This window comes from Lolium rigidum, chromosome 3, assembly GCF_022539505.1.
Source record: "Lolium rigidum isolate FL_2022 chromosome 3, APGP_CSIRO_Lrig_0.1, whole genome shotgun sequence".
Classification (NCBI taxonomy): domain Eukaryota; kingdom Viridiplantae; phylum Streptophyta; class Magnoliopsida; order Poales; family Poaceae; genus Lolium; species Lolium rigidum.
This window is the reverse complement of record NC_061510.1, coordinates 326,201,514-326,224,914: the sequence shown is the minus strand read 5'-3', so window position 1 is coordinate 326,224,914 and position 23,401 is coordinate 326,201,514. Positions and strand designations below refer to the sequence as shown.

General features: G+C 42.0%; 1 protein-coding gene across 3 annotated transcripts; it reads left to right on the top strand.

Annotated features, from left to right (window-relative positions):
• Positions 1-1,088: 1,088 nt before the first annotated feature.
• LOC124703846 (protein SABRE-like) lies at positions 1,089-19,351 on the top strand. 3 transcript variants are annotated; one of them, XM_047236085.1, is made up of 23 exons: positions 1,089-1,169; positions 2,211-2,322; positions 2,823-3,083; positions 3,825-4,090; positions 4,382-4,604; positions 5,631-5,804; positions 5,894-5,971; positions 6,051-6,302; positions 6,853-8,934; positions 9,397-11,224; positions 11,383-11,483; positions 12,188-12,544; positions 12,679-12,797; positions 13,190-13,439; positions 14,094-14,318; positions 14,561-14,694; positions 14,956-15,028; positions 15,990-16,088; positions 16,230-16,415; positions 17,180-17,536; positions 17,624-17,791; positions 18,411-18,780; positions 18,884-19,351. In XM_047236085.1, the coding sequence occupies exons 1-23, from the start codon at positions 1,099-1,101 to the stop codon at positions 18,982-18,984; spliced, it is 7,887 nt and encodes a 2,628-aa protein (XP_047092041.1). In that variant the 5' UTR covers positions 1,089-1,098; the 3' UTR covers positions 18,985-19,351. The 3 variants fall into 3 exon arrangements, with proteins under 3 accessions (XP_047092041.1, XP_047092043.1, XP_047092042.1); XM_047236087.1 differs by lacking the exons at positions 1,089-1,169; positions 2,211-2,322; positions 2,823-3,083; positions 3,825-4,090 and having other exon boundaries at positions 4,503-4,604; positions 5,636-5,804; XM_047236086.1 differs by lacking the exons at positions 1,089-1,169; positions 2,211-2,322; positions 2,823-3,083; positions 3,825-4,090; positions 4,382-4,604 and adding an exon at positions 4,973-4,995 and having other exon boundaries at positions 5,636-5,804.
• Positions 19,352-23,401: the final 4,050 nt, after the last annotated feature.

Here is a 23,401-nt window from a genome sequence, read left to right as displayed (position 1 = left end):
AGGAACCGATCTCCAAACCCTAGATCCATATCGCGAATCCGCTCTCCATGGCAGAGCTCTCGAAGTTTTGAGGGGCGCAGTTGCTTTTGAAAGCGTAAAACCACCACCCGCCTCCTCCGCCCCGGTACGAACGCCATGGATGATGTCAGATGTCGCGCATCCATGGTCGACGCGCGATGAAGATGTGGTGCTGACCCTGGGCGAAACAGAGTGACGCGGCCGATCAACCTCCCACCCCGACTCCTCGATACCCTTCCTCAGCGGTGAATCCCCTCTTACCGGCGATGGTCTCCGCCGCCTGATCCTCTCGACTCGATCAACCTCCACACCCCGCGCCGCCACCTTCCCATCTGATAGCACCTTGGCGCACGTCCTCAGAGTACTCTCCGGATGGACTCGCAGGGTAGTGAGCTGCACGCGGTGTGGAGCTGGTCGGACCGGCGACGAGGTCGCCGCAGCCGCGAGAGCGTGGGTGCGAATGTGAGACATCCTCGTGATCCCGCGAGTGGATCTTTTAGTTGCAAGTTGAGATGCAACAAAAGAAAATGCTCCGAACCATTAGATTTGCTTCACGATTCTTGTAATCCTAAGTTGCAACCTGAGTTACAATTAAAATTTGATGAACTATCGTCTGATTAAGAACGAAGTTAGTTCAATCGAGAAATAATCACATCTATTTTTCAATTAATGTAATCTGCCATCTCCTGGCAATTGGCAAGTGGCGCAAGACCATGGCGTCCGTTTCGCCGAGAAATCCCAACGACGAGTCGACGAGAAACCCAAAGCTTGGCCACTAAACCACTGCTGCTGCTACTTTGTCTTCTCCCCTCCCTCTCTCTCTCTCTGACTCTCTGACACATCCTCCGAAGCAACAGCGCAGCATCTCTCCACGCGAGCGCGACTCCCGACGGCAGATCGCTCCCTGCATCCCGAGCCCTCGCACCGCCGCGCGAGCGAGCAGCACGCGCCTCCGCCCCCGGAGCTAGGGTTCCCGATCGCGCCGGCCGCGTCGGCGGAGCCCATGTCGGCGCCCGCGCCCCCCCGGATCCGGGCGACCTGACGCGGATCCGTCGGACGGGGCGGGCGGGCGGACGGGCCATGGCGTCCTCGCCGGTCAAGTTCTTCTCGGTCTTCCTCGTCGTCTCCGTCATCGGATGGGTCGTCTTCACGTAAGCCATCCTCCCCCACCACGCCCGCCCAACGCTGGAACCGAGTGGTAGTAGGAACGGCGAGCGCGGGGATATGGGTTCTGCGCTTCGCCTCGCGGGGGAATTCAGTTCCGAGCATCACGAGGCCACTCAGTGCAGTGCTCAGTGACAGTCGGATTTTCAGTCTCGGGGCTGGTGAATTGAGGGTGGTTGGTGTTTCGTGATCGATGACTGAAATGGCCCAGTTCTACTCCACTAGCAGATGCACTAGTGAACTGGGGAGTTGCCCTACGTGCTGTGGGTTTGGGGTTTTGCAGCGGTAAGTTTGAGGTATTTAAGGGTGTGTGCTAGCCATTTGGTCGGGGCAGCATGTGTTAATTTCTGATGTGCTGCTTGGTAAGATCCAAGTGAGATCGGTGCTTTCGCCTATGCATTTTTCCGTCTCGATAGTCAACCGCAAACTTCTACCGGTTTACCCTCCTAGCATGATGTTCGTCTGGTCTGATACATGAGTGCTCTTGCTTTTTGGTGGATAGTGTGTTAGTAAAATTGATCACAGTGGGTTTCATATCAATTTGCAAGAGTTAATAGTGCTGGTAGTGGAAAATGTCTTGACCACAGCCCTAGTCTCTCAATGATGAGCCTATTTGTAAATTGGAACCTAATCAGTTTGCATTTCTGTTCACATGATACTATATGATGTGAAAAATCTGATTAAACATGGAACTTGGCTTTCCATTTTCTCGTGGTTAATGATTTAATCCTGTTTGTTTGTTATGGAACAAACAGTTGACATGCCATCAAAGAGGATTTGGCTGATCTCGACTTTTCGGTTCTCATTCTAGCTTGCTGATTTACCACCAATCACAGACAAAACATCCATTCAACGACACAGTGGGACAAATATGCCACAAAAAACGTATTGTTCTAACCTCCGGAGATAATGTGATGCCTGTAAAGCTTGAATGTTCTACCACTTGAATACTTCAGTTTTTTTTATTGTTTCTGGTAAAAGGTTCTGCAGGGAAGTGTCTATTCATTCTGTCTTTGGATCCATTGCAGATTTGCTGCGAGATTGCTAGCTTGGTTCTTGAGCCGTGTATTACGTGCTTCTGTTGCATTTCGGGTCGCTGGGTTCAATTGCTTGCGTGATGTAACAGTAAAGTTTGACAAGGTACGCTGCTAACCTCCTTGAGTTTAGAACTTCTCGACTCCCTCTTTTAAACCTGTCAGTTTGTAGAACAATTTGGTTTGGCATGTTCAGTTCCCTTTTCTACACGCTGTCTGTCAATGCTCTGCTAATTGTCATGATTTGTGCACTCTCAAGCAAATATTGTTATCTAATGCTTCCTACGCCTGTGACGTGAACGGTTAAAATATATGTTGTCCACATTGTAGCTCGGTTGGTTAAGATCACTTAATTTACTGATGTTTCATATCCTCTTATGCTGAAAATCCATTTTATTTGTAGACGAGAGACTATTCCTTTTTATGCTTGTTTTTTTCTACTTGTAGTCGAGATGGGAAATTGGGCCATAATATCTTTTCGGTAATGAAATGCTTGTGCAATGAAAAGTTAAACTCAAAATCATTTGATGTTTGTTGGTTAACATGCATTTGATCCCTTCTTGCTTATTTATTTAATCACACCATACCACCTTTTCTTCTTCTCAGGGTTCTCTTGAATCCGTTTCAATTGGTGAAATAAAACTAAGTTTCCGCAAGTCACTGGTCAAACTAAGTTTCGGTGTCCTCTCGAAGGACCCAAAGGTGCAACTGCTGATAAATGATCTTGAAATTGTAACTAGACCATCTTCACATAGCAAAAAGATAAGCAAATCAGCAAAGCCTCGCTCGACAGGAAAAGGGAAATGGTTGGTAACATCAAGTATGGCTAGACTTTTATCAGTTTCCGTGGCAGATCTGATGATCAAGGTAACCCTTTTGTCTTGCTATTTCCTTGTCTTTCAGAATTTCATGTGGGAATGCAGTTTGCTTGTTTTTAATTTCTGTATGATATTAACATATCTAGTGTGTTTAAAATTGTCTAGACAGTAAGATTAGCTAAATCAAAGGGTGAAGTGCTCTTTGTTCCCACATTCAGTATTTTGGTCCCTCTGCAGTCTGCATTCAAACAGTGCAAATTAGCCCTTTTACTGTTGAATTTAGTTCAAATTGGTACCTTTATTACAAGGAAAAAAAGGAAAACTTTACATGCATAGCATAATCTCTTTCCTGTTATTCCTAATTTTTGCTAGTTCAAATTGGCAATTCTGTCACAAGGGAAGTATATACGGAGTCCAGGAAGACTAGGAAATAATAGAGTTAGTGCCTCTATGGCCATGTAGTCAATCCAAAATCTGATGTCACTGTATAGTTCCCACCATATGGTATGATTGTGTTGCTTGGAGCTTTATGCTGCTAAACTCACGATTCATGTGCATGTGTCACCAGTATAGCACGCAGCATGGTATTTGTTTAATTGACATAGCTTTTCTGGCAATCTGTCTTGTATATGTAAATCGTTCTCCTGAAAAGCATCTAAGCAGAAGTCAAGTCATCATCCAACCGCTGAGATGTGCTGGATGTACCTTTCGCTGAAGAAACATACATTTTCTTGTGTTTTTTATTCTGTGCTGTTTATTTATGGTTCTTATTTCGACGGCAATGATGCAGGTACCAGATGGTGCTGTTGACATCAAAGAGCTAAAGGTGGACACATTTAAAATTGCCGGACCTAATCATATTCTTGGTGTCAAGTTGCACATATTGCCTTTGAATGTACACTTTGGAGACTTTTGGTCGACTGCTGATCCAATGGGAATCTGTAATCAGCTTGATGCTTTCCAGTCTGATCAAACTTCTCTACCAAGTTCTGAGAAATTTTTGGCTCCATTTGTTTGTGAAGATTTGCTGGTAACTTGTGAGTTTGGTCACGAAAAGTGAGTTCTTTTGCTCTTGGTAACTGTTATATTTGGGTGCACCTTATGTTATTGATATTTTTAGATTGCAAATGCAGATTAAAATCCACTAGTCTCTAATTGTTATAGAATTCATAAACAATTTCTGGTACATTGTAGATTATTCTCAAATTAGTTTCTGCTGATTAATTACCAGTTGTTTAAAGCAGGAAATCTGTTTCTTATGTAGATAGTATAGTTAGGATACTTATTTAGGTTTCAATAGCATTTAACTTTTCTTGTGTTTATTCACAAATTGATAGTTTTTGTCAGGGAAAGAGGTGTTAAAATTGTTAATCTCGAATTGAAATGCGGAGATGTGACTGCCAACATTGATGAACGACTCTTTTACAAAAAACATAAAAAGCCAGAGAATAATGGTGTCTCTGAGAATGCTGGAGGTGCTATCGTCGGTACTTCATCAACCAAACAGCCTTCAAAAAGCAAATCCGTTTTACCAGCATTGAAGAAGCAGATGCTTGTGTTTCCAGATAAGGTTTGTTACCAGTAAAAGTTTCAAGTGTTGGCTAAATGACAATTATTTAGTTCATTTGCTATAGCACACTAATTTTGTTTGTGCTTGCAACATCTTTTATTCTGTTGGCTATCTTATTAAGCCCGGTCGCAGCCCCAGCTCACATTCATAATCTTGTTTTTCACCTTTCCAGTGAGTCTCATGGTTAACTAGTATTTCAGCCTCTTAGGAACACAATTTCATTCAAATATGAATATTTGCAGCATGGGCAATATTTATCAGGAGGAAAGAGGTTTTGGAAGCATTAACACGATTCCTGCAGTATTAATTGTACACCTGATTTGATTGTCAACTGTTCACTTAAACACTGTCATGTGCATTTAATGCAAGTCTCGTGATGCTAGATGTTCAGGTAGAGCTGCCTTCTGTATTTTGCTATGCTACTTCCGAAAATGGCTGGAGCTCCTTTTATTGCAGTGATAGTCATACGGTTTGCAGACTTCCAATCTTCGATTAGTGGTTGGTAACCATGTATTCGATTATCCACCACATAGATTGAGGTTGATTTTTTCGTTTTTCTCATTGCATGAGTAGTATGGGACCGATGAGTACACGGTTCCGTAACTAAAAGCTTGTCTACTTTCTAATGACCAGTGATTAGGAATATAACAATCATGCATAGCCAAACCCTTCTAGCTTCTCACTTGTCAAATGAACTGCTTCGCTTGAGACATTAAGTCTTAGTATGCGTGTGCCATCCTGATGCTTTGGAGCCAAGAGAAACTAGATAGGAGGCCCTTGAGTTTGTTGATTGTCGGCAAAATTTGTTGTGACATGTGGCTTGCCATTTATTATTGTGAGCTTAATCACGATATTATGCTATTTATGGTGTTCACTCACAGGCCCTACTAAAATTTACAATCCTTCTGTTGGCACTTGGCAGTTGAAAATTTCCTTTAGGCTGTTGGGAGTTGTAGTTTTTTTACTTGCTTTTGTTTTGACTTTACCTGAAAAGTATTGCTAAATATTATATTTGTTCTTTGGAAGGTTAGCTTCAGTGTGCCAAAGCTTGATGTGAAGTTCACACACCTGGGTGAAGGGCTTAGTGTTGACAACAATGTTATGGGGATTCACTTCACCAGTACGAAATCCCTGCCACAGGATGATCTAGAGGAAGCTACGCCACACTTCGATGTTCAACTCGATCTTAGTGAGATTCATGTACGTCTCTATTGCTTTATTTGAGACTCTTTGTTATACTGACTGGTAGCTATTCAGCAATCAGCACTGTTAATTTTGTTACCTTCCAGTTAGTTAGAGAAGACTCAAGCTCTCTGTTGGAAGTTCTTAAAGTTGCTGTGGTAGCTTCTTTGGATGTTCCTGTGGACGTAAGGATCCTTCTTTACTTTAGTTGTTTGACAATATTGCAACTGTCCTTCAGAGCTATAAAGTATGACTTCCTTTCAGCCACTTCTTCCAATCAGAGTCGAAATCGATGCCAAGCTTGGTGGCACACAGTGCAATCTTATGTTGAGCAGATTGATGCCATGGATGCGCCTTCATTCTTTGAGAACCAAAGGAATGAAGCTTTCCAAGGCAAACTCTCATCAAGAAATTTCTCAAACAAAGGAGAGCAAACCAATTATGTGGACTTGCACAGTCTCTGCCCCAGAAATGACTGTTATGCTTTACAGCCCTAGTGGGCTGGTATTGTATCATGTAAGTTCTCTCAGTTCATGTTCTGCTCAGAAAACACTTGTTTTATGTAGATGGCTCTTATGGACACTATAAACAGCATTTCTTTTGTTGAGGCATTGATTGTTGTAAGTGTTCAGTATCAAGCATTAATTATACTGGCAAAAGCTCTAGTGCTGATGCCTAATTTATTCTAGATGTACTAGAGGTCTAGTATGGGAAAGCAATGAAAAAGTTAGTAACTTGTGGCTGTGCAGGCAAGTGTTAGTATCTCGGATTAGCAGCACATACTGCCTGGTGACCAGTTTCTCTTCTAATATCTGGTTTCCATGTCTTAATAGCACATAGCTCTTCCGCAATAGGTTGCAAGTTCTCTGAACATGTGAAAGTAATTTTTTTGGTTGTTTCTACGGTTAGTAGCACTCCATCTTTTCACAATAGGATGCAAGTTTCTCTGAACCTGTCAAAGTAACATCGGTAACCTTTTTGTGGTGTTCCTTACACTTTATTTATGCGTTGATTGATGAGTGTAAGCATTATCTTCCTTAGTTCATATGCATTTTTCATTTTGCAGGCCTGTTGCCAGTCATCACATGTATTTGCAAATAACATTGCAAGCAAGGGGATTCAGATACACACTGAATTTGGTGAAATGCTGGTGCACATGGAAGATGGTTATAGGGAATTCTTGAAGGAAAACATATTTGGTGTTGATACTTACTCTGGCTCCTTAATGCACATTGCTCGGGTGAGCCTTGATTGGGGATACAGAGAAATTGACGTCCAAGATATGGCTGAAACTAGTAGACTTGCTCTTGTATTTTCCATCGATATCAGTGGCATAGGAGTAAAGTTTGGCTTCAAGCATTTGGAATCTCTTATTCTCAATTTGATGTCCTTTAGAGCTCTATTTAAGGATCTTTCATCCTCTCGGGAAAAGGATAAAGAAAAATTTTTGGAGGATAGAGGGAAAAAGAAAACAAAAGGCGTTGAAATATTGAAATTAAGTCTACAAAAGTTTTCTATTGCTTACAGTGGTGATATAAATATATTAAATATGCCAATTGCTGATCCAAAGCGTGTGAACTATGGCACTCAAGGTGGTAAAGTAATTGTTGATGTTTCTGCTGATGGCACACAACGTAGGGCAAGTATAACTTCGGAACCACCAGGCATTGGCCGCAACTTGAGGTTCACTGCATCTTTAGTTATCTCTCATCTCTCTGTATGTATAGACAAGGAGAAAAAGTCAACAGAAGCAGAGTTGGAACGGGTGAAAGCAATGTACGAGGAGGATCATAGCTCTGGTGTCAAAGTGACCTTACTAGATATGCAGAATGCTAAAATTGTTCGCAGATCCGGTGGCCTTGCAGATGTTGCTGTTTGTTGCCTCTTCAGTGCAACAGACATTAATATCAGATGGGAACCTGATGCTCATTTAGCACTGTTTGAGACCTTTCTTCGCTTTAAGTGTTTTCTGCATCATAACAAGATTCAGAGTTCTGAGAAGCTGATCAATACTGAAACTGTCAGTATCAAAGAGAGTCAGCATGTCAACATAGCTGTTGGTTCAGTGAAACCGAAGTCTGACAAAAGAAGCTCAATTTTTGCTGTTGATGTGGAAGTGCTGAGATTGTCTGCTGAACTCGCAGATGGTGTTGAAGCAAACATGCATGTACAGTCTATCTTCACTGAGAATGCCAAGATAGGTGTATTATCGGAGGGTCTTTCTCTCAGTCTTAATGGTGCCAGGGTTCTAAAGAGCACACGAATTCAGGTCTCATGTATTCCTTTTGGTACTGCGAATTCTCTCAGTGCAAAGGTTGAACCATCACCCAAGAGAGATTGGGTCGTTCAAGGGCTAGATGTCCATATTTGCATGCCATACAGGTTACCGTTGCGTGCCATAGAGGATGCTGTTGAAGATATGATTCGTGCCCTAAAGCTTGTTTCTGCTGCCAAAAGAAGTATATTGTTTCCTGATGGGAAAGAGAACTTGAAAAAGGTTAAGTCTGGAGCTTCCAGTTTTGGATCTGTAAAGTTTGTATTGCGTAAACTCACGGCAGAAATAGAGGAGGAGCCCATACAGGGTTGGCTTGATGAACATTACTATTTGATGAGGAACAAAACCTGTGAATCTGGTGTTAGGTTGAAGTTTCTTGATGAAGCTATATCAGGAAGTGTAGACTCTAGTCACTGCAGCTCTGAGGGAAAAGTTCTCTATGATGGTGTTGAGGTGGACGTGCATGATACTGCAGCTCTTCAAAAGCTGCGGGAAGAAATCCATAAGAAAGCATTTCGATCTTATTATGTGGCTTGTCAGAAGAAGGTATTTGCAGAAGGGTCAGGAGCGTGTGCAGAAGGTTTCCAAGCTGGATTCAAGCCAAGTTCACGGAGAGCTTCACTTCTTTCACTTGTAGCTTCTGAACTGGATATTACCTTGACCAGGATAAATGGTGGAGACATAGAAATGATTGAATTTATAAGGGGACTTGACCCTGTTTCTCAGGAGAAAGACATACCGTTCTCTCGACTATATGGGAGTGATATTGCTCTCCTTGCAGGGTCCTTGGTCATACAAGTGAGAGACTATACTTCTCCTCTCTTTTCTGCAACCAGTGGGAAATGTGAAGGTCGTGTTGTGCTTGCCCAGCAGGTCAGGTCCATCAAATTCTTTGTTTGAATTACTCATTCATGTTCCCAAGTTATGTTATGCATGATTACGGCTTGTTACTTTCTGGTTTTTGTGCTCATTCCATTTCATTCCTGTGCCTTGTTAGACGACTCAACTTCCCTATTTCACATCTATGAATTGTATGGTTGAGGTATTTATCACATTATTTCATGATTCCTCATAGGCTACTGATTTAGAACATAAGGATCCACTCAAATTTTTTCGAACATAAGGATCTGCTAAAGAAATTTAGAAGATAAAGAACAGCTCAAAAATATTAAACATAAAGAAAATCAGCCACTCCTGAAAGCTTTAACTCCCCATATGCCTTCCAGATACAAATTCTTGTATAGTAACGATTAGATCTGGTTGTTACATATTCGGATGCTAGCCTATTCAGAGTATTGTTTTTTTAAAAAAGAATCTTGTTGTATCTACTTGCAGGCGACATGTTTTCAACCCCAAATACACCAAGATGTATATATTGGCAGATGGCACAAGGTTACCATGCTACGTTCTGCTAGTGGTACCACACCAGCAATTAAAATGTACTCCAATTTACCTGTTCATTTCCAGAGAGGAGAGATTTCTTTTGGTGTTGGTTATGAGCCATCTTTTGCTGATATAAGTTATGCATTTCAAGTAGCCCTACGGAGAGTTAATCTTAGCTCCAGAGATAAAAACTCTGGTGCAGCAAACCAACCACCTAAAAAGGAACGCAGCTTGCCATGGTGGGATGACATGAGATATTACATCCATGGAAAGATAATTTTGTATTTCAATGAGACAAAGTGGAAGATCCTGGCAACAACTAATCCTTATGAGAAGGTAGACAGACTGCAAATTGTTTCTGAATACATGGAAATCCAGCAAACAGATGGGCATGTAGATATCTCCGCAAAGGAATTCAGGATGTATATCAGCAGCTTAGAGAGCATGATGAAGAATTGCAGCTTAAAAGTGCCATCTGGTGTGCCCAGCCCTTTTATTTATGCTCCTCTGTTCTCCCTTAATGTGATTATTGACTGGCAGTGTGAATCTGGCAACCCTTTGAATCATTATCTGCATGCACTCCCTATTGAGGGTGAGCCGAGGAAGAAGGTTTATGATCCATTTCGATCTACTTATCTCTCTCTTAGGTGGAACTTTTCCCTTAGACCTATGCAAGTGCAGTCTGATAATGATACATCATCTTCGACTTATGCAAACAGTTCAATGCTATGTGGAACCGCCTTCAGTAGTTGCTCCAGAATGGCTGATGTTGATTTCCCTACGATGAACCTTGGTGCCCATGACCTTGCTTGGGTTTTCAAATGGTGGAGCTTAAACTACAGCCCCCCGCACAAACTGCGTTCTTTCTCTAGATGGCCTCGATATAAAATTCCCCGAGCTGCTAGATCTGGTAACCTCTCGATGGATAAAGTTCTGGTTGAGTTCTTTTTTCGGGTTGATGCTACTCCCTGTTGCATAAGACATGCAACTTTAACTGAAGATGATCCTGCCAGTGGCTTGACCTTTAAAATGTCAAGTTTGAAGTATGAACTGTGTTACAGTCGAGGTAAACAGAAATACACGTTTGATTGCAAGCGTGAACCTCTGGATCTTGTATATCGCGGTCTTGATCTTTATAGCCCAGAGGTTTATCTAGTGAGAGATGTTAACTTGTCCTCAGCTGAAAATGTGTCCAAATTAAAGACTAGTACCCAGTCACATGGCAAAGTTGCGAATGACAAATGCAGCATTGGCAGTTCTCAAGAAAAACACGAGGATGGTTTCCTCTTGTCTTCTGATTATTTCACAATAAGAAGACAAGCTCCAAAGGCAGATCCTGCAAGACTTATGGAATGGCAGGATGCTGGTAGGAATCTTGAAATAACATATGTCAGATCTGAGTTTGAGAATGGCAGCGAAAGTGACCATAGTCTATCCGAGCATAGTGATGATGATGATGGTTTCAATGTGGTGTTGGCAGACAATTGCCAACGGGTATTTGTGTATGGTCTTAGGCTCTTATGGACCATTGAGAATCGTGATGCAGTTTGGTCATGGGTTGGAGGAATTTCCAAAGCATTTGAACCTCCAAAACCTTCTCCTTCGCGGCAATATGCACAAAGAAAGATGATTGAGGAAAGGCAGAATGCAGATAGCTCTGGATTAGTTCAAGAGGCTACCTCCTCTATCCATGTTGGTTCTCCTTCGGTGCAATACACTGAAGCTCTGGGCTCTACTTCCCCATTACATAATAAAGCCAATCGCTCCTCTGATATAGCAGGTAGCTTATTTTTGCTAGATGTTTCATGTTGTACCAAAAGTAGGAGGCTTCATTTCCTTCACTAGTTCACTTGTGTCGGCTGGAAACTAAAAGCTATTGAACTTATTACAGACTACTGTTAACATTTTGGTTAAATCCTTTTATGGTTAATGTTGCAGTGAAGTATGGCATGTTTGATGAATTGGATAAGGGAGGGAATCTCCATTTTATGGTTAATGTTGTCAAGCCCCAGTTCAACCTACATTCTGAAGAAGCCAATGTAAGTGATATTGAAGATATGTGTTTTTTTGTACTTAGTATTCTGTCCTTAACCATTGCTCAAAAATCATAGCATATATGTTGTTCGTAGTTTTGAGTGTCATGGTTTAGGTGAATCTGGGGCTAACCCAAGCATGTTCTTCCATTTAGCCCACATTGGAAACATCTTTTCCCCCAAAACAGTGACACATTGATGAAGCCATATACAATTAATGAAGGACCAGTGCTACAAAAAATAACAAAAATGGATGCATGAGATTTATTTTGAAATGTGCTATGTGTTGCGACAGCCTTCAAATGAAGGACTAACTGTTCATAAGATATTGGAGGAGTATCCTACAGAATCTGAGTAGTATCAGAATCATTTTATTTATTTTGAAAACCCATTTTCTCTTCTTTGTATCATTGAATATCCAGTGTCTGATACAGTGATACTGATATGGTAAGTTTGCGAAACTTCAAAAAACCACCTTGGCCCGCCGTGGACACAATATCTCTTCGTGCCTTTGTTTGTTTCTCTTGTGGGTTCTGGGTGTGTATGGAACATATACGTGCACTGTTTGGTATTTCTTTCTTCTCCTTTCAGTGTGGGATTGACGCAAAGGGGTCATGCATTTTGTGTTTATGCAACAAGCTCATGTAGATTCGCACTAAAGTTGTATGGCTTTTTGGGCAAAGAACTGAAGCTTGTGCTATATGTACCAGGGTAGGTTCCTACTTGCCGCAGCCAGCGGGCGTGTCATGGCACGCTCATTTCATTCAGTTGTTCATGTTGGGAAAGAGATGCTAGAACAAGCACTGGGGACAAGCAGTCTACACATTCCCGAGCTACAACCTGAAATGACCTGGAAAAAAGCTGATCTCTCGGTGATTCTGAAAGATGTTCAGGCTCATGTTGCACCGACGGATGTGGACCCTGGTGCGGGCCTGCAGTGGCTTCCTCGTATTCTCGGTAGTTCAGAGAAATTGAAACGCACAGGTGCCTTGTTAGAGAGAGTATTTATGCCTTGCCAGATGTACTTCCGTTATACTCGGCACAAGGGTGGAACTGCAGACTTGAAGGTAAACATAAGAGATACGCCTAATGATGCATGCCAATCCTAATGCTTACGAGTTTGCACTATGTGCAGTCTAGGAAAATCAAATGCATGTATAGTGTTCCTTCTGACCGAAAAATATTTTGTTTTATGACCCAGGTTAAGCCGTTAAAGGAGTTACGTTTCAATTCTCCAAACATTACTGCAACAATGACTTCACGCCAGTTTCAAGTTATGTTGGATGTGCTTAGCAATCTCTTGTTTGCAAGACTTCCCAAGTGAGATTCATGAACCTTTTTTTTTCTTATGTTGAATCACTGGTCATTGAGCTTCCTGTAAAGATTAATGAAGTTACTGTTCCAGCCTAATCATTGTTATTTGTAAGAACATATTAAATAAATAAATGCTGTCATTTTATGGATAGAGGCCTCTAGCATTATGTGCCTAATTTGAAATGTTTTACACTTTGATCTACACATTGAATCATGTTAATAACACATGACTATGTCAAGTAGGTAAGGAATCTTTTACCACCCTTTTTCAATTAAATGTTGTGGCTTTACATTGTTTTTGGTAAGGTTCACTCATAATGATCTAGAACAGAACCCTTTGAACTGGGCAAGAGTATTTCAAAAGTTGTCCTCATTTTTCCTTAATCTTTCTGGCGCAGGCCTCGGAAAAACAGTCTTCAGTATCCATCAGATGACGAAGATGTTGAAGAAGAGGCTGATGAGGTGGTTCCTGATGGAGTAGAAGAGGTGGAGCTTGCAAAAATTAATCTCGAACAGAGGGAAAGGGAGAGAAAGTTACTGCTTGATGATATAAGATCCCTAGCTGGAACCGGTGATAGTCATACCGGCCATCTTTCTGCAGAAAGCGATAATTCTTTCTGGATGATTAACAGTGGAAAAGCTTCACTGGTAAACATTTTAACTTTGTATGACCTGTTCAGAATAGATAATCAATTTTCTTTACAGTGCCCAGTAAGCTATGAGCATTAATTTCATCATAATGCTAGTAAAATTATATAATTATAATAACATCAAGTATTTTTGAATTTCGTAGCAACTGAAATTCTGATTGTTACTACAGAAGTAATAAAATAGATCTAATCATATGGCAACATCAAACTACATACAAATCCATGGCCATAAAAACTGCTTTGGAGTTAGAAAACACAAGACAATTTAGATATGTCATATTTTGCAAACCCTGAGGCAAGCTGGTGAAAATCATAGAGAGCTTACCTAAACAGTCAGGAAGTTGCTTTCGGTGGAAGGATGGAGGTGGATGGCAGATGGACCATCCCCTAATTCAATATTTGTAGGAGTAAAGATAGTTTCATGTGGTCAACATAGTACTATGGATATACTCCTACCGTTTGATTTTTATTGTAGTTTGTGTTTTCAGAACCAAGTACAACTATTTGTCCCTCTTACTATAAATATCTCAGACTGAAATACACCGTAGTGAATTCTGTTTGCTTTATATCAGCTTCAGACAAAAGAGTCAAACTTCCATCTATGTAAGTGTAGTTTCGGTACAATGTTTGATTGATATTATACTGTAATCAGGTGGAAGGACTGAAGAGAGATCTTCTAAATCTCCAGAAGTCACGAAAATTTGCATCGTCTGCATTAAGGAAAGCACTACAAAAGGCTGCCCAATTACGCTTGATGGAGAAAGAAAAGAACAAAACCCCATCATGTGCCATGCGAATTTCTATGAAAATTAGCAAAGTTGTATGGAGCATGCTTGCAGATGGGAATACTTTTGCTGAAGCTGAGATCAGCGATATGGTATATGTTCAAATTTTGGTGAAACGGCTCTGTGTTTTTAGTTACTTTACAGCGTTTTGATGTGCTGTTTGCCCATTTCATTGCATTAATTTGCTGTAACTTACCTTCTCTTTTGGCTATAACTGATGGTTCACCATTTGAAGATTTTCTCGAACTACATCTTGCCCTAGTGATTTAGAATACTTTTCAATTGACTAACTATTATGATTGTTCGATCATTTAATTTTGAAATAATTTTGCAGGTATATGATTTTGATCGTGACTACAAAGACATTGGTGTTGCTCGGTTTACAACTAAGTATTTTGTGGTGAGGAATTGCATGGCTAATGCCAAATGCGATACATTGTTGTCTGCGTGGAATGCACCTCCAGAAAAGTAAGGGCCTAGTTTTAGTTTCTCTTTCAGTGGTTGCTCCTCATATTATCGATATATACTGTATATCATGTTAAACTGGTGCGAGTCTCACACTGCATTCACTTTTAGTGCTATGATCTCATTAACGGGCAGTATTTTTCTGCTTCGATAGTTTATATTAAATTCGAGTCAATTAAAAGGGATTGGAAGGAGTATCTCCTAAAGGTTCCAGTGGTTCAAATGGGATTTCAGCGAATGATTGTTAATTGCATTATATTGCAGAGGTGTCATGCTTCGTGTGGATGCGAAGCAAGGTGCTCCAAAGGATGGAAATTCCCCGCTTGAGCTCTTTCAGGTTGGTTTATGTGGGCTAATTATCTTATTTTGCGCCGAGCTAGAATGATTAATTACCTGTGCTAAAGGTTGTAGAATCCATGGCGTTTAGCTTAATGGCACCATATCCTTAGTTACATGGATTAGCACAACAAAACAAATATAGTTGATCTTCAAAGATGTACAGAATTGACTATTGATTAGAAAAATTAAAGTAATCCATGGAAGGGAAACCCGTTTGAATGACAGGAAAAAAAAAATACTAGTATACTAAGTATAATCTAAATTAGGCACCATTTTTTCTTTTAAGTTACACTATTTTGGAAGCATATTCTTGAGGCAGATGTGTCATTTTCGTGTACCCAGTCTAAATATTCAGAGTGTGAGTCCCAAGATGTATTGATAAAACAATTATATGGTTTGATGTCCTTCATATGGTGACATGTTTTTGGTGTCTGAAGGGGTATTTGTTGAGTGCAGTGGTTTGGCGTGTCTATTGGAGCTTGGTTTTTTATTTTAAAAATAATCTTTTTTAGTTTTAGATTTTTTTAAGATCCCACTTATACGTAACATAACTGTAAATTTCATTGATAAAACACGTCCACCTGTGCGCTACCAGAAAGTGTCGATCTAAAATAGCAAATAATAATAGATCTACATATTTGTCCTCATATTTCTTCATGAAAATTTATCGGTAGGTAGTGATCTTCTTTATGTACTGGTGCAAAAAAATTAAGATATTTTTTGAAACTCCAAAGTGTATTTAGTCTTTTATTGAAGGTGGGAGGGTCTCTTAGCAAGGTGGAAGCAATTTTATGAAATCAAAGTGTGAGTCTGGTCAGTAAAATGGGGCGGTGGCAGTAATATTTGTATCTGGTTGCTGTCTTCTGTCATTAGACATTTACAAGCTGCTCTAAGCGTTTCATGACTTGACTTCACTACTTTCCTATTCGTGCTTCTGTATTGACTATCGAGCTTTGCAGGTGGACATATACCCACTGAAAATATATCTGCCTGAAACAATGTATAGAATGATGTGGGATTATTTCTTTCCCGAGGAAGATGATTCTCAAAGACGTCAGGTAGCCGTAAATCATGCTTCATCAACATCTCCCATGTTGATGCTTTCTACACTTTGTTCTCTTAGTTTTTTTCTTGATATAATTTTTTTTGAGGGAAGCTTGAGAATTTTCATTTCTAATACATTTTGTTGGGTGAAAAAGGATATTTGGAGAGTCTCAACATCAACTGGATCTAGAAGAACTAGAAGAATGTCTTCCGGTGCTGATTCTGTTGCTTCTACCAGCTACTCTGTCAGGGAGCATGAGCTTCCTGGGAGATCAGGCACAAACGTATCCACTTCAATAAACGTCTCAAGTTGGCAAGGCGTACATGGAGAGAATTCACAGGTGAGTTGCCTAAGAACAAATTAGGATATTTGATATTTCAACTATGACATTAATATGCAGAAATAGTCCAGCTTTGGTTTAGTCATGTATCTATGAATGGACTAGAAAATCTGGCAAGCAAGGCTAGCAGGGCTTATCCCTGACTAGGCATTTGGCCTCTGAATTATACAGGGCCATTCTGGTATAACCACTTGTATGGAGCTGGCCCCAGCCAGCCTGCTAGAGCTATGAGGCTTTATAGAGTGCACCCGTTTTCTCCAATATTGGAAAATACGCTATGTGAAAATCTTAAAAAAATTGAAATAATTTATTTCATGTACATATTATGTTGATACTTGTGTAAGTTTTCACGGAAAAATACGATTGTATGTGGCCTACACGAAGATAACAAAATGTCCAAACGACACTATAATGATTGGTTGTGTACTATTCAAGGAAATAGGAAATTCCATTTTCACATTTATGTGTAGGTCACACATGGTCGTTTTTTATGCCAAAATCTGCACAAGTGTCAACATAGGATATACATGCGTGCATTTTTTCAATTTTTTCTGAAACTTTAAAATAGCATTTTTGGTAATTTTTCATAATGGGGTGCACGTATACCCAGGTTCACATCGTCCGCCTCCCTTGCCTTTCATTAAGAAGTACTTAGGAGCGTCTTTCATTAAAAACGTACTTCAACTTGCCATGATGTCTCCTGTCAGATGAATTTTTCTTCTATTATTGGTGTGTATATCACTGAATAGGTAAACTGCATGCAGGTATCTAAGTTGCAGAGTCTAAAAGCCAATATGGTCTGTGGTTCACATCCTGAGTTACGGCGGACATCTTCCTTTGAAAGGACTTGGGAAGAAAGTGCGGTAGAAAATATCACAAATAATGATGTGGTATCACTATCATTGCTGAATTCTTCGAACATTTCTTCAAAAGGCGACAACTATTCTATGGCAGAGAACCCTGTTGCTGCTACTGAGATGTTCAGGAGTAAGACTAAAGAATCCAAATCCATCAAGTCTGCCCGTTTATCTCACGAGGAAAAGAAAATAGGAAAATCTCATGAAGAAAAAAGGACAAGAGCTCGGAGATTGATGGAATTTCATAATATCAAGATTAGCCAGGTAATATATTCCTGTATCATTGCTTCTGGAGATGTCTATATCCAAAATTTCAGTCATATATGACCGTAAAACTTACTGATCCTGTAGGTTGAACTTCTTGTTACATACGAGGGATCAAGGCTTGCAATAAATGACCTAAGGCTGCTTATGGATACTTTCCACCGTGAAGAGTTTACTGGTACTTGGAGGAGATTGTTCTCAAGAGTAAAAAAGCATATCATTTGGGGTGTTCTAAAATCAGTGACTGGGATGCAGGTATGATGAGCATTCACTCCTTGATACCCAAACGAACATAATCAGAGATGTCAAGTCCTCTTTGCTGTTTTACATTGCCTTTGATGTAGCAAGTAGCCTCTGTCCATGATAAAATTAAATATTACTATCTCCATCCCAAAGCTTAATGCTTATATTATTTTAAGAAAGTCAAACTATGTCAAGTTTGACTAAGTTTTTACCAAAAATCATTAACATGTAAAATACAAATTCTATATCATTAGATAGATAATGAAATATATTTTCATATGGTATCTACAAAATATCATATTTGTTGATAGATTCTTCTAAAAGTTTGGTCAAACTTTACTTGGTTTGACTTTTCAAAAAAAAAGCCTTAAGCTTTGGGATGGATGTAGTAGTAGGGTAGTAGCAGTCTATTAGGTAGTTTTGGTTGCTTGTTGGAGTACACTTCAATTTCTCCTTCAACTGCTAAAACCAGTGTCCACAAGTTTTGTAAAACATTATCCCCTTCATTACTTGATGTTGACAAGAACTCCTTCAACTGCTAACACTAGTGTCCACAAGTTTTGTAAAACATTATCCCCTTTATTACTTGATGTCTACAAGAAACTTATCGATGGTTTGGTCTTTTGATCAGGGGAAGAAGTTTAAGGCCCAGAACCAGAAGGAAACACTTGATGGTACTGTTCCTGAAAATGATCTTAATTTCAGCGACAGTGATGGCAGTAATCATGGAAAACCTGACCAGTTCACAGCATCATGGTTGAAGAGGCCGGGTGACGGTGCAGGTGATGGATTCGTCACATCGATTAGAGGTCTATTCAATTCGCAACGCCGTAGAGCAAAGGCATTTGTGGTGCGGGCGATGCGAGGTGATGGAGACAATGAATACCATGACGAGGGGAGTGAGAGTGATGGAGAGTATCCTTTTGCTAGACAGCTCACAATTACAAAAGCTAAAAAGCTTCTTCGAAGAAAGTTCCGCCCAAGAGGGCAAAAGATCATAGGTATTCCTTATATGTCACTACGACCAGTGAGCAAAAGTGTTAATGCCAACATCCTCATCACATGCAGGACTGACATATTCCTTCCTGCTTTTTTTTTTCATAGGACCAACATTGCAAGATTCTCTCCCGTCTAGTCCACGCGAAACAACTCCATACCAGAGTGAGTCGTCAGAGTCATCTTATGAGGACTTCCATGAGTCGTGAAGCGATGCGGGCAGGTCATGAGATATGTACAACAGACCGCGCAAAATGTTGCAAACTCCAAACAAGTACTATTCCACACAAAGGAAGTTGGATAGTCATTGCTGAGCTGTATAGTTCTACATGCTGTGAGGTGCATAGTCTTTGGGGTAGCTTTGGAAAACTCCCCCTTGTATATATAGTAGGGTGGCGGAGACAGTGGAGGACTATGTATTGTGTGTGTAGTCAGCAGTCAGGTGTATCTGTAGAGAATGTTAGATGTAGCCATAACTATATTGGCCTTGTAATTTAAATAAGAGGCCTTCTCATACTTCCTGGAATAGTTGTGAAAGTAATATCTTTTTTATTTTGACAAATGGCCATTTGATTCTTGGATCGTAGTGTGCATCAGTGCATTATGCTGGCGGTTTTAGACATCAGTATGTTGAGACATGAATATACCGGCAATGCAAACAACACATCACTCAATCCTTTCATAATTACTGCCTCTGTTTCTAAGTATAAGATGTTTTAACAAGCCAATTTAACTTGCTGGAATGTCTTATATTTAGGAATGGAGGAAGTATGTACTTCGTGCACAAGTACAAAGACTAGCAGTGAATGCCTTGCATGTTCATCCAGCATTCGGATGCACAACAAAGATAATATGCAAAGGAAACAAGGATGAGTTTGGAGTCAATTGTACAATCAATTCTTTTAAAATAACTCTCCTATGCAATACGGCGTGTATGGAAAAGAATCTGCCACTCACTGCACAAGCAGCTGACCTAGGTCTTGTACTTTTGAGGTACTAAAATCATAAGGGCATCTCCAGCGGCGCGACGCATTTCGGACGTCCGAAATGTCCGTTTGCGTCGCGCGGCGGACGCGAGACAGACCGTTTTTGTCCGCGCGTCCGTTTGCACCTTGGGGTGGCTCCAGCGGCGCGACGCATTTCCGCGTTTGCATCAAATATGAAGTTTTGAAACAACAAATAGGATTTCAACGAAGTCATAGTTATTACATTTAAATTTTGAAAAGTCTACATCAAAATAAGATACTAGTCCTCTAGGCATGATCTTCATGGCCAGCCATGGTCCATTGATGCTCAATCAGATCCGTCTGCAGCTGTTTGGAGACGGTATCGTTTGTGACTTCTACATTCATATGTAGATAGTCGGCCCAAGTAGAAGCTCCAGGAATTGGCGCAACCAACTCACCTTGGAATTCCCATTGGTGCTCATTGCGGCCATCAGGACGCTCGTTCTCAACGATCATGTTGTGCATGATCACGCAGCATGTCATCACCTCATGCATGGTCTTCGGCGACCATGTTCTTGCCGGGTGACGGACAATTGCCCACCGAGCTTGGAGCACACCAAATCCACGCTCCACATCTTTCCTGCAAGCCTCTTGCATCTTGGCAAACCTCCTCGTCTTCTCGGAGTTTGGATTACGGACAGTCTTCACCAATGTGGCCCAGTCAGGGTAGATGCCATCAGCAAGATAATACGGCTTGTCATATGCATTTCCATTGATCTCATAGCTCACCCGGGGAGCTTTGCCTTGCATGAGCCTTTCGAAAACCGGTGATCGGTGCAACACATTGATATCATTGTTGGAACCGGCCATGCCAAAGAATGAATGCCAAATCCATAAATCTTGAGATATTACAGCTTCAAGAATGACAGTCCGTCCCTCCTCATGCCCGTCGTACTCGACCCCTGCCATCCAAATGGACAGTTTTTCCACTCCCGTGCATGCAATCTATGCTGCCAATCATTCTCGGGAAGCCTCTAGACTCGTTGATAGATAGGAGGCGCCTTGTATCCTCAACAGTTGGCTCCCTACAGTAATACTCTCCGAACACGGCAATCACGGCTCGGCAAAACCTGTACATGGACTCAAGGCAGGTGCTCTCACCCATTCGAAGATACTCATCGAATATATCAGCAGCCATTCCATATGAGAGCATGCGAATAGCCGCGAGCATTTTTGGTAGGAGGTGAAGCCTAGCGCACCTGTTGCATCGGGCCTGCATTGGAAGTAGGGGTCGTAGTTCGTGACGCCCCGTAGAATGACCAAGAACAGGTCCCTTGACATCCTGTATCGGCGCCGGAACAATTTTTCCGGATGGATCGGATTGGTGAGGTGGAAGTAGTCCTTGTGGAGGCGGGCCTGCCCCGCCACTCGTTGCGCGGCAGGTTTTTCGAGCGCCCCTTCACGCAGCCCCGGTGCTTGCGGCCCCGGGTTTGAGGTGAACTCGTGGATCATGGAGGCCGCAGTAGTTGCCAATGTGTGCGACGAATGATCGGACTCGTCGTCCGAAGAGGAGTCAACGATCTCCGCGCGAAACTTCTCCACCATATGCCACGCGTCCATCTGCGTCGATACGAACTCTTGATCAATGGCCGCGCACAAATCGCGCCGAAAAAACGAGAAGAAACCTACCGGCGCAATAGGTCGAACAGGTCGTGGGCGGCGCGGAAGGGCGGCGCAACCGGCAACGTTTCGCCCGAAAACAGCCGGCAGGTTCGCGCCGGAGCCCCAACCCCGAGTACGATCCTGCTCTCCCGCGCGGCGACAACGGTGCCGGCGGCGAGTACTGCGGCGCTGCGGCGGACGGCGGGGATTGGGGCGGGGCCGTCGCACTAGGGCACCAACGAGGGTGAAAAAAGAAATCAGGTCGAAGCGGTCGATTTTGCTCTCGCTGACTTGCGGGACCGGGTAAGAAATGGAGGATGCTCGCCGCGTCCGCCAAGCGTCCGCGGAGACGCAAACCTGGTGCATATTTGGGCCAGGTTTGCGTCTCCGCGGACGGGCCGGTCACTTTGCGTCGCCCCGCTGGAGCAGGGCCCAGACGCATTTCCGGTCACGGCGGACGAAAACGGTCGCTCAGCGACCATTTGCGTCGCGCCGCTGGAGATGCCCTAAGCAACCACTCTTGCTCTCGACACCCACAAGAAGACAATCTCTTTATATGGATGAAATCGAGGAAATAAATACCTCCCTCCAAATATTCAACTTTATATGCGGTCTCAAGGATAACACCTTTAGTCCCATTCGGAGTTATCTTCCGCAAGTGCTTCCTTAGCACCTTCATCACACCAACCTTCATGTAAGATCCACGGTCCAGGGATTGCATCCTCAACAACACTGAACAAAGAAAATTTCGCCACCACGGGTCGAAGATTGGTGTCAATCTTCAATGTCCACTCCATTAACTCGGTAAGCAACCATACCTGAATTTGGCGCTCCGTGTTATTATAAACCAAAGTGCAATAGACTCCCTTCTTTGATTTTCCTAGATAAAGACGAGGACAATTTTCACCATGATCGGCGGTTTAATCATTTCATACCCACCATCCGACAAGGTTATGCTGCAAATGTCAAATGAATGAAGATTAGTAGGATGAGGGATCAAGAGACGGATTGAGCCCGCAATGCAAGAGTGGGAATGGCCACCTTCGTCATATGTAATATAGGTCTTTGGTGAATGGACGATGGGAGGAAACGGCCTTCGTACGACAAGGGCTGCCCGCAGGTACTATTGCCGAATTGGCAGCAATCCACGCGTATGATGAGCGCCATGCCGTGTATTGGCGTGGTGCACTCTTACATGCACTGCGAACAATATTTGGTCATCAGGTACATATAGCTATGTACACACTTGTTGATTATCGTTAATAGATCTTATAGTTGGTCGTTCCACCTTGCATGATTCACTCGCGGGTTTGCATACGATATGGTTTCGTGCAGGTTATCGTTATCTTTTTCTTTTGCTCGGAAAAAAGATTTTATTTAAGAGTTAATAGAGTTACAATCAGAATAAATCACCGTGGCAATTTCCAGAGGAAAGCTCCTAAGCCACGTAGCAGTTCTATCCTGTACTCTACCAAGTTTGGCCAGCTCGTGACTAGCACGGTTTGCTTCACGAGAAATCTTGACCACTACCACATCTCTTTCCCTCATCATCTCTCGTATCACCTGTACTCTCGCCGCATAAATTGAGGTATTTGGCGTGTCATCCCTGATGAGCTGAATAGCTTCAGCACAATCGGTTTCTACAGTGAAACCTAGTTCAGTCCAATTCAGGGCCCAAGTGATGCCATCCTCGATTGCTGCAAGCTCGGCGTCAGTGGTGTCATTGCAGTATCTGAGGTTCCTCATTGCGGCACAAATAACCATTCCAGTGTGATCTCTTAGTACCATACCTGCACCCGCTTCATTCATACTCACAAAGGAACCATCCGTGTTCAGTTTGGCCATACCTTCCTCAGGAGGCAGCCACTTCACATTATCGTTATCTGATAGCACATACCAGGCAATTAAACCGCCGAGAGTTCTTGGATCCGCGAGATGCCAAGATTGCTATCTAGGAAAGTCTAAAAATGGAGTGTACTACTAGTATGTACTAATACTTGGAAATTCAAGCCAGCTT

Excerpts from the sequence above, each read along its gene's own strand:
- LOC124703846 (XM_047236085.1), top strand. The coding sequence starts at position 1,099 with ATGGCGTCCTCGCCGGTCAAGTTCTTCTCGGTCTTCCTCGTCGTCTCC. Across the intron at positions 4,091-4,381 it reads TGTGAGTTTGGTCACGAAAA|GGAAAGAGGTGTTAAAATTG; the intron begins GTGAGTTCTTTT and ends AGTTTTTGTCAG. Across the intron at positions 16,089-16,229 it reads ATGATTCTCAAAGACGTCAG|GATATTTGGAGAGTCTCAAC; the intron begins GTAGCCGTAAAT and ends TGGGTGAAAAAG.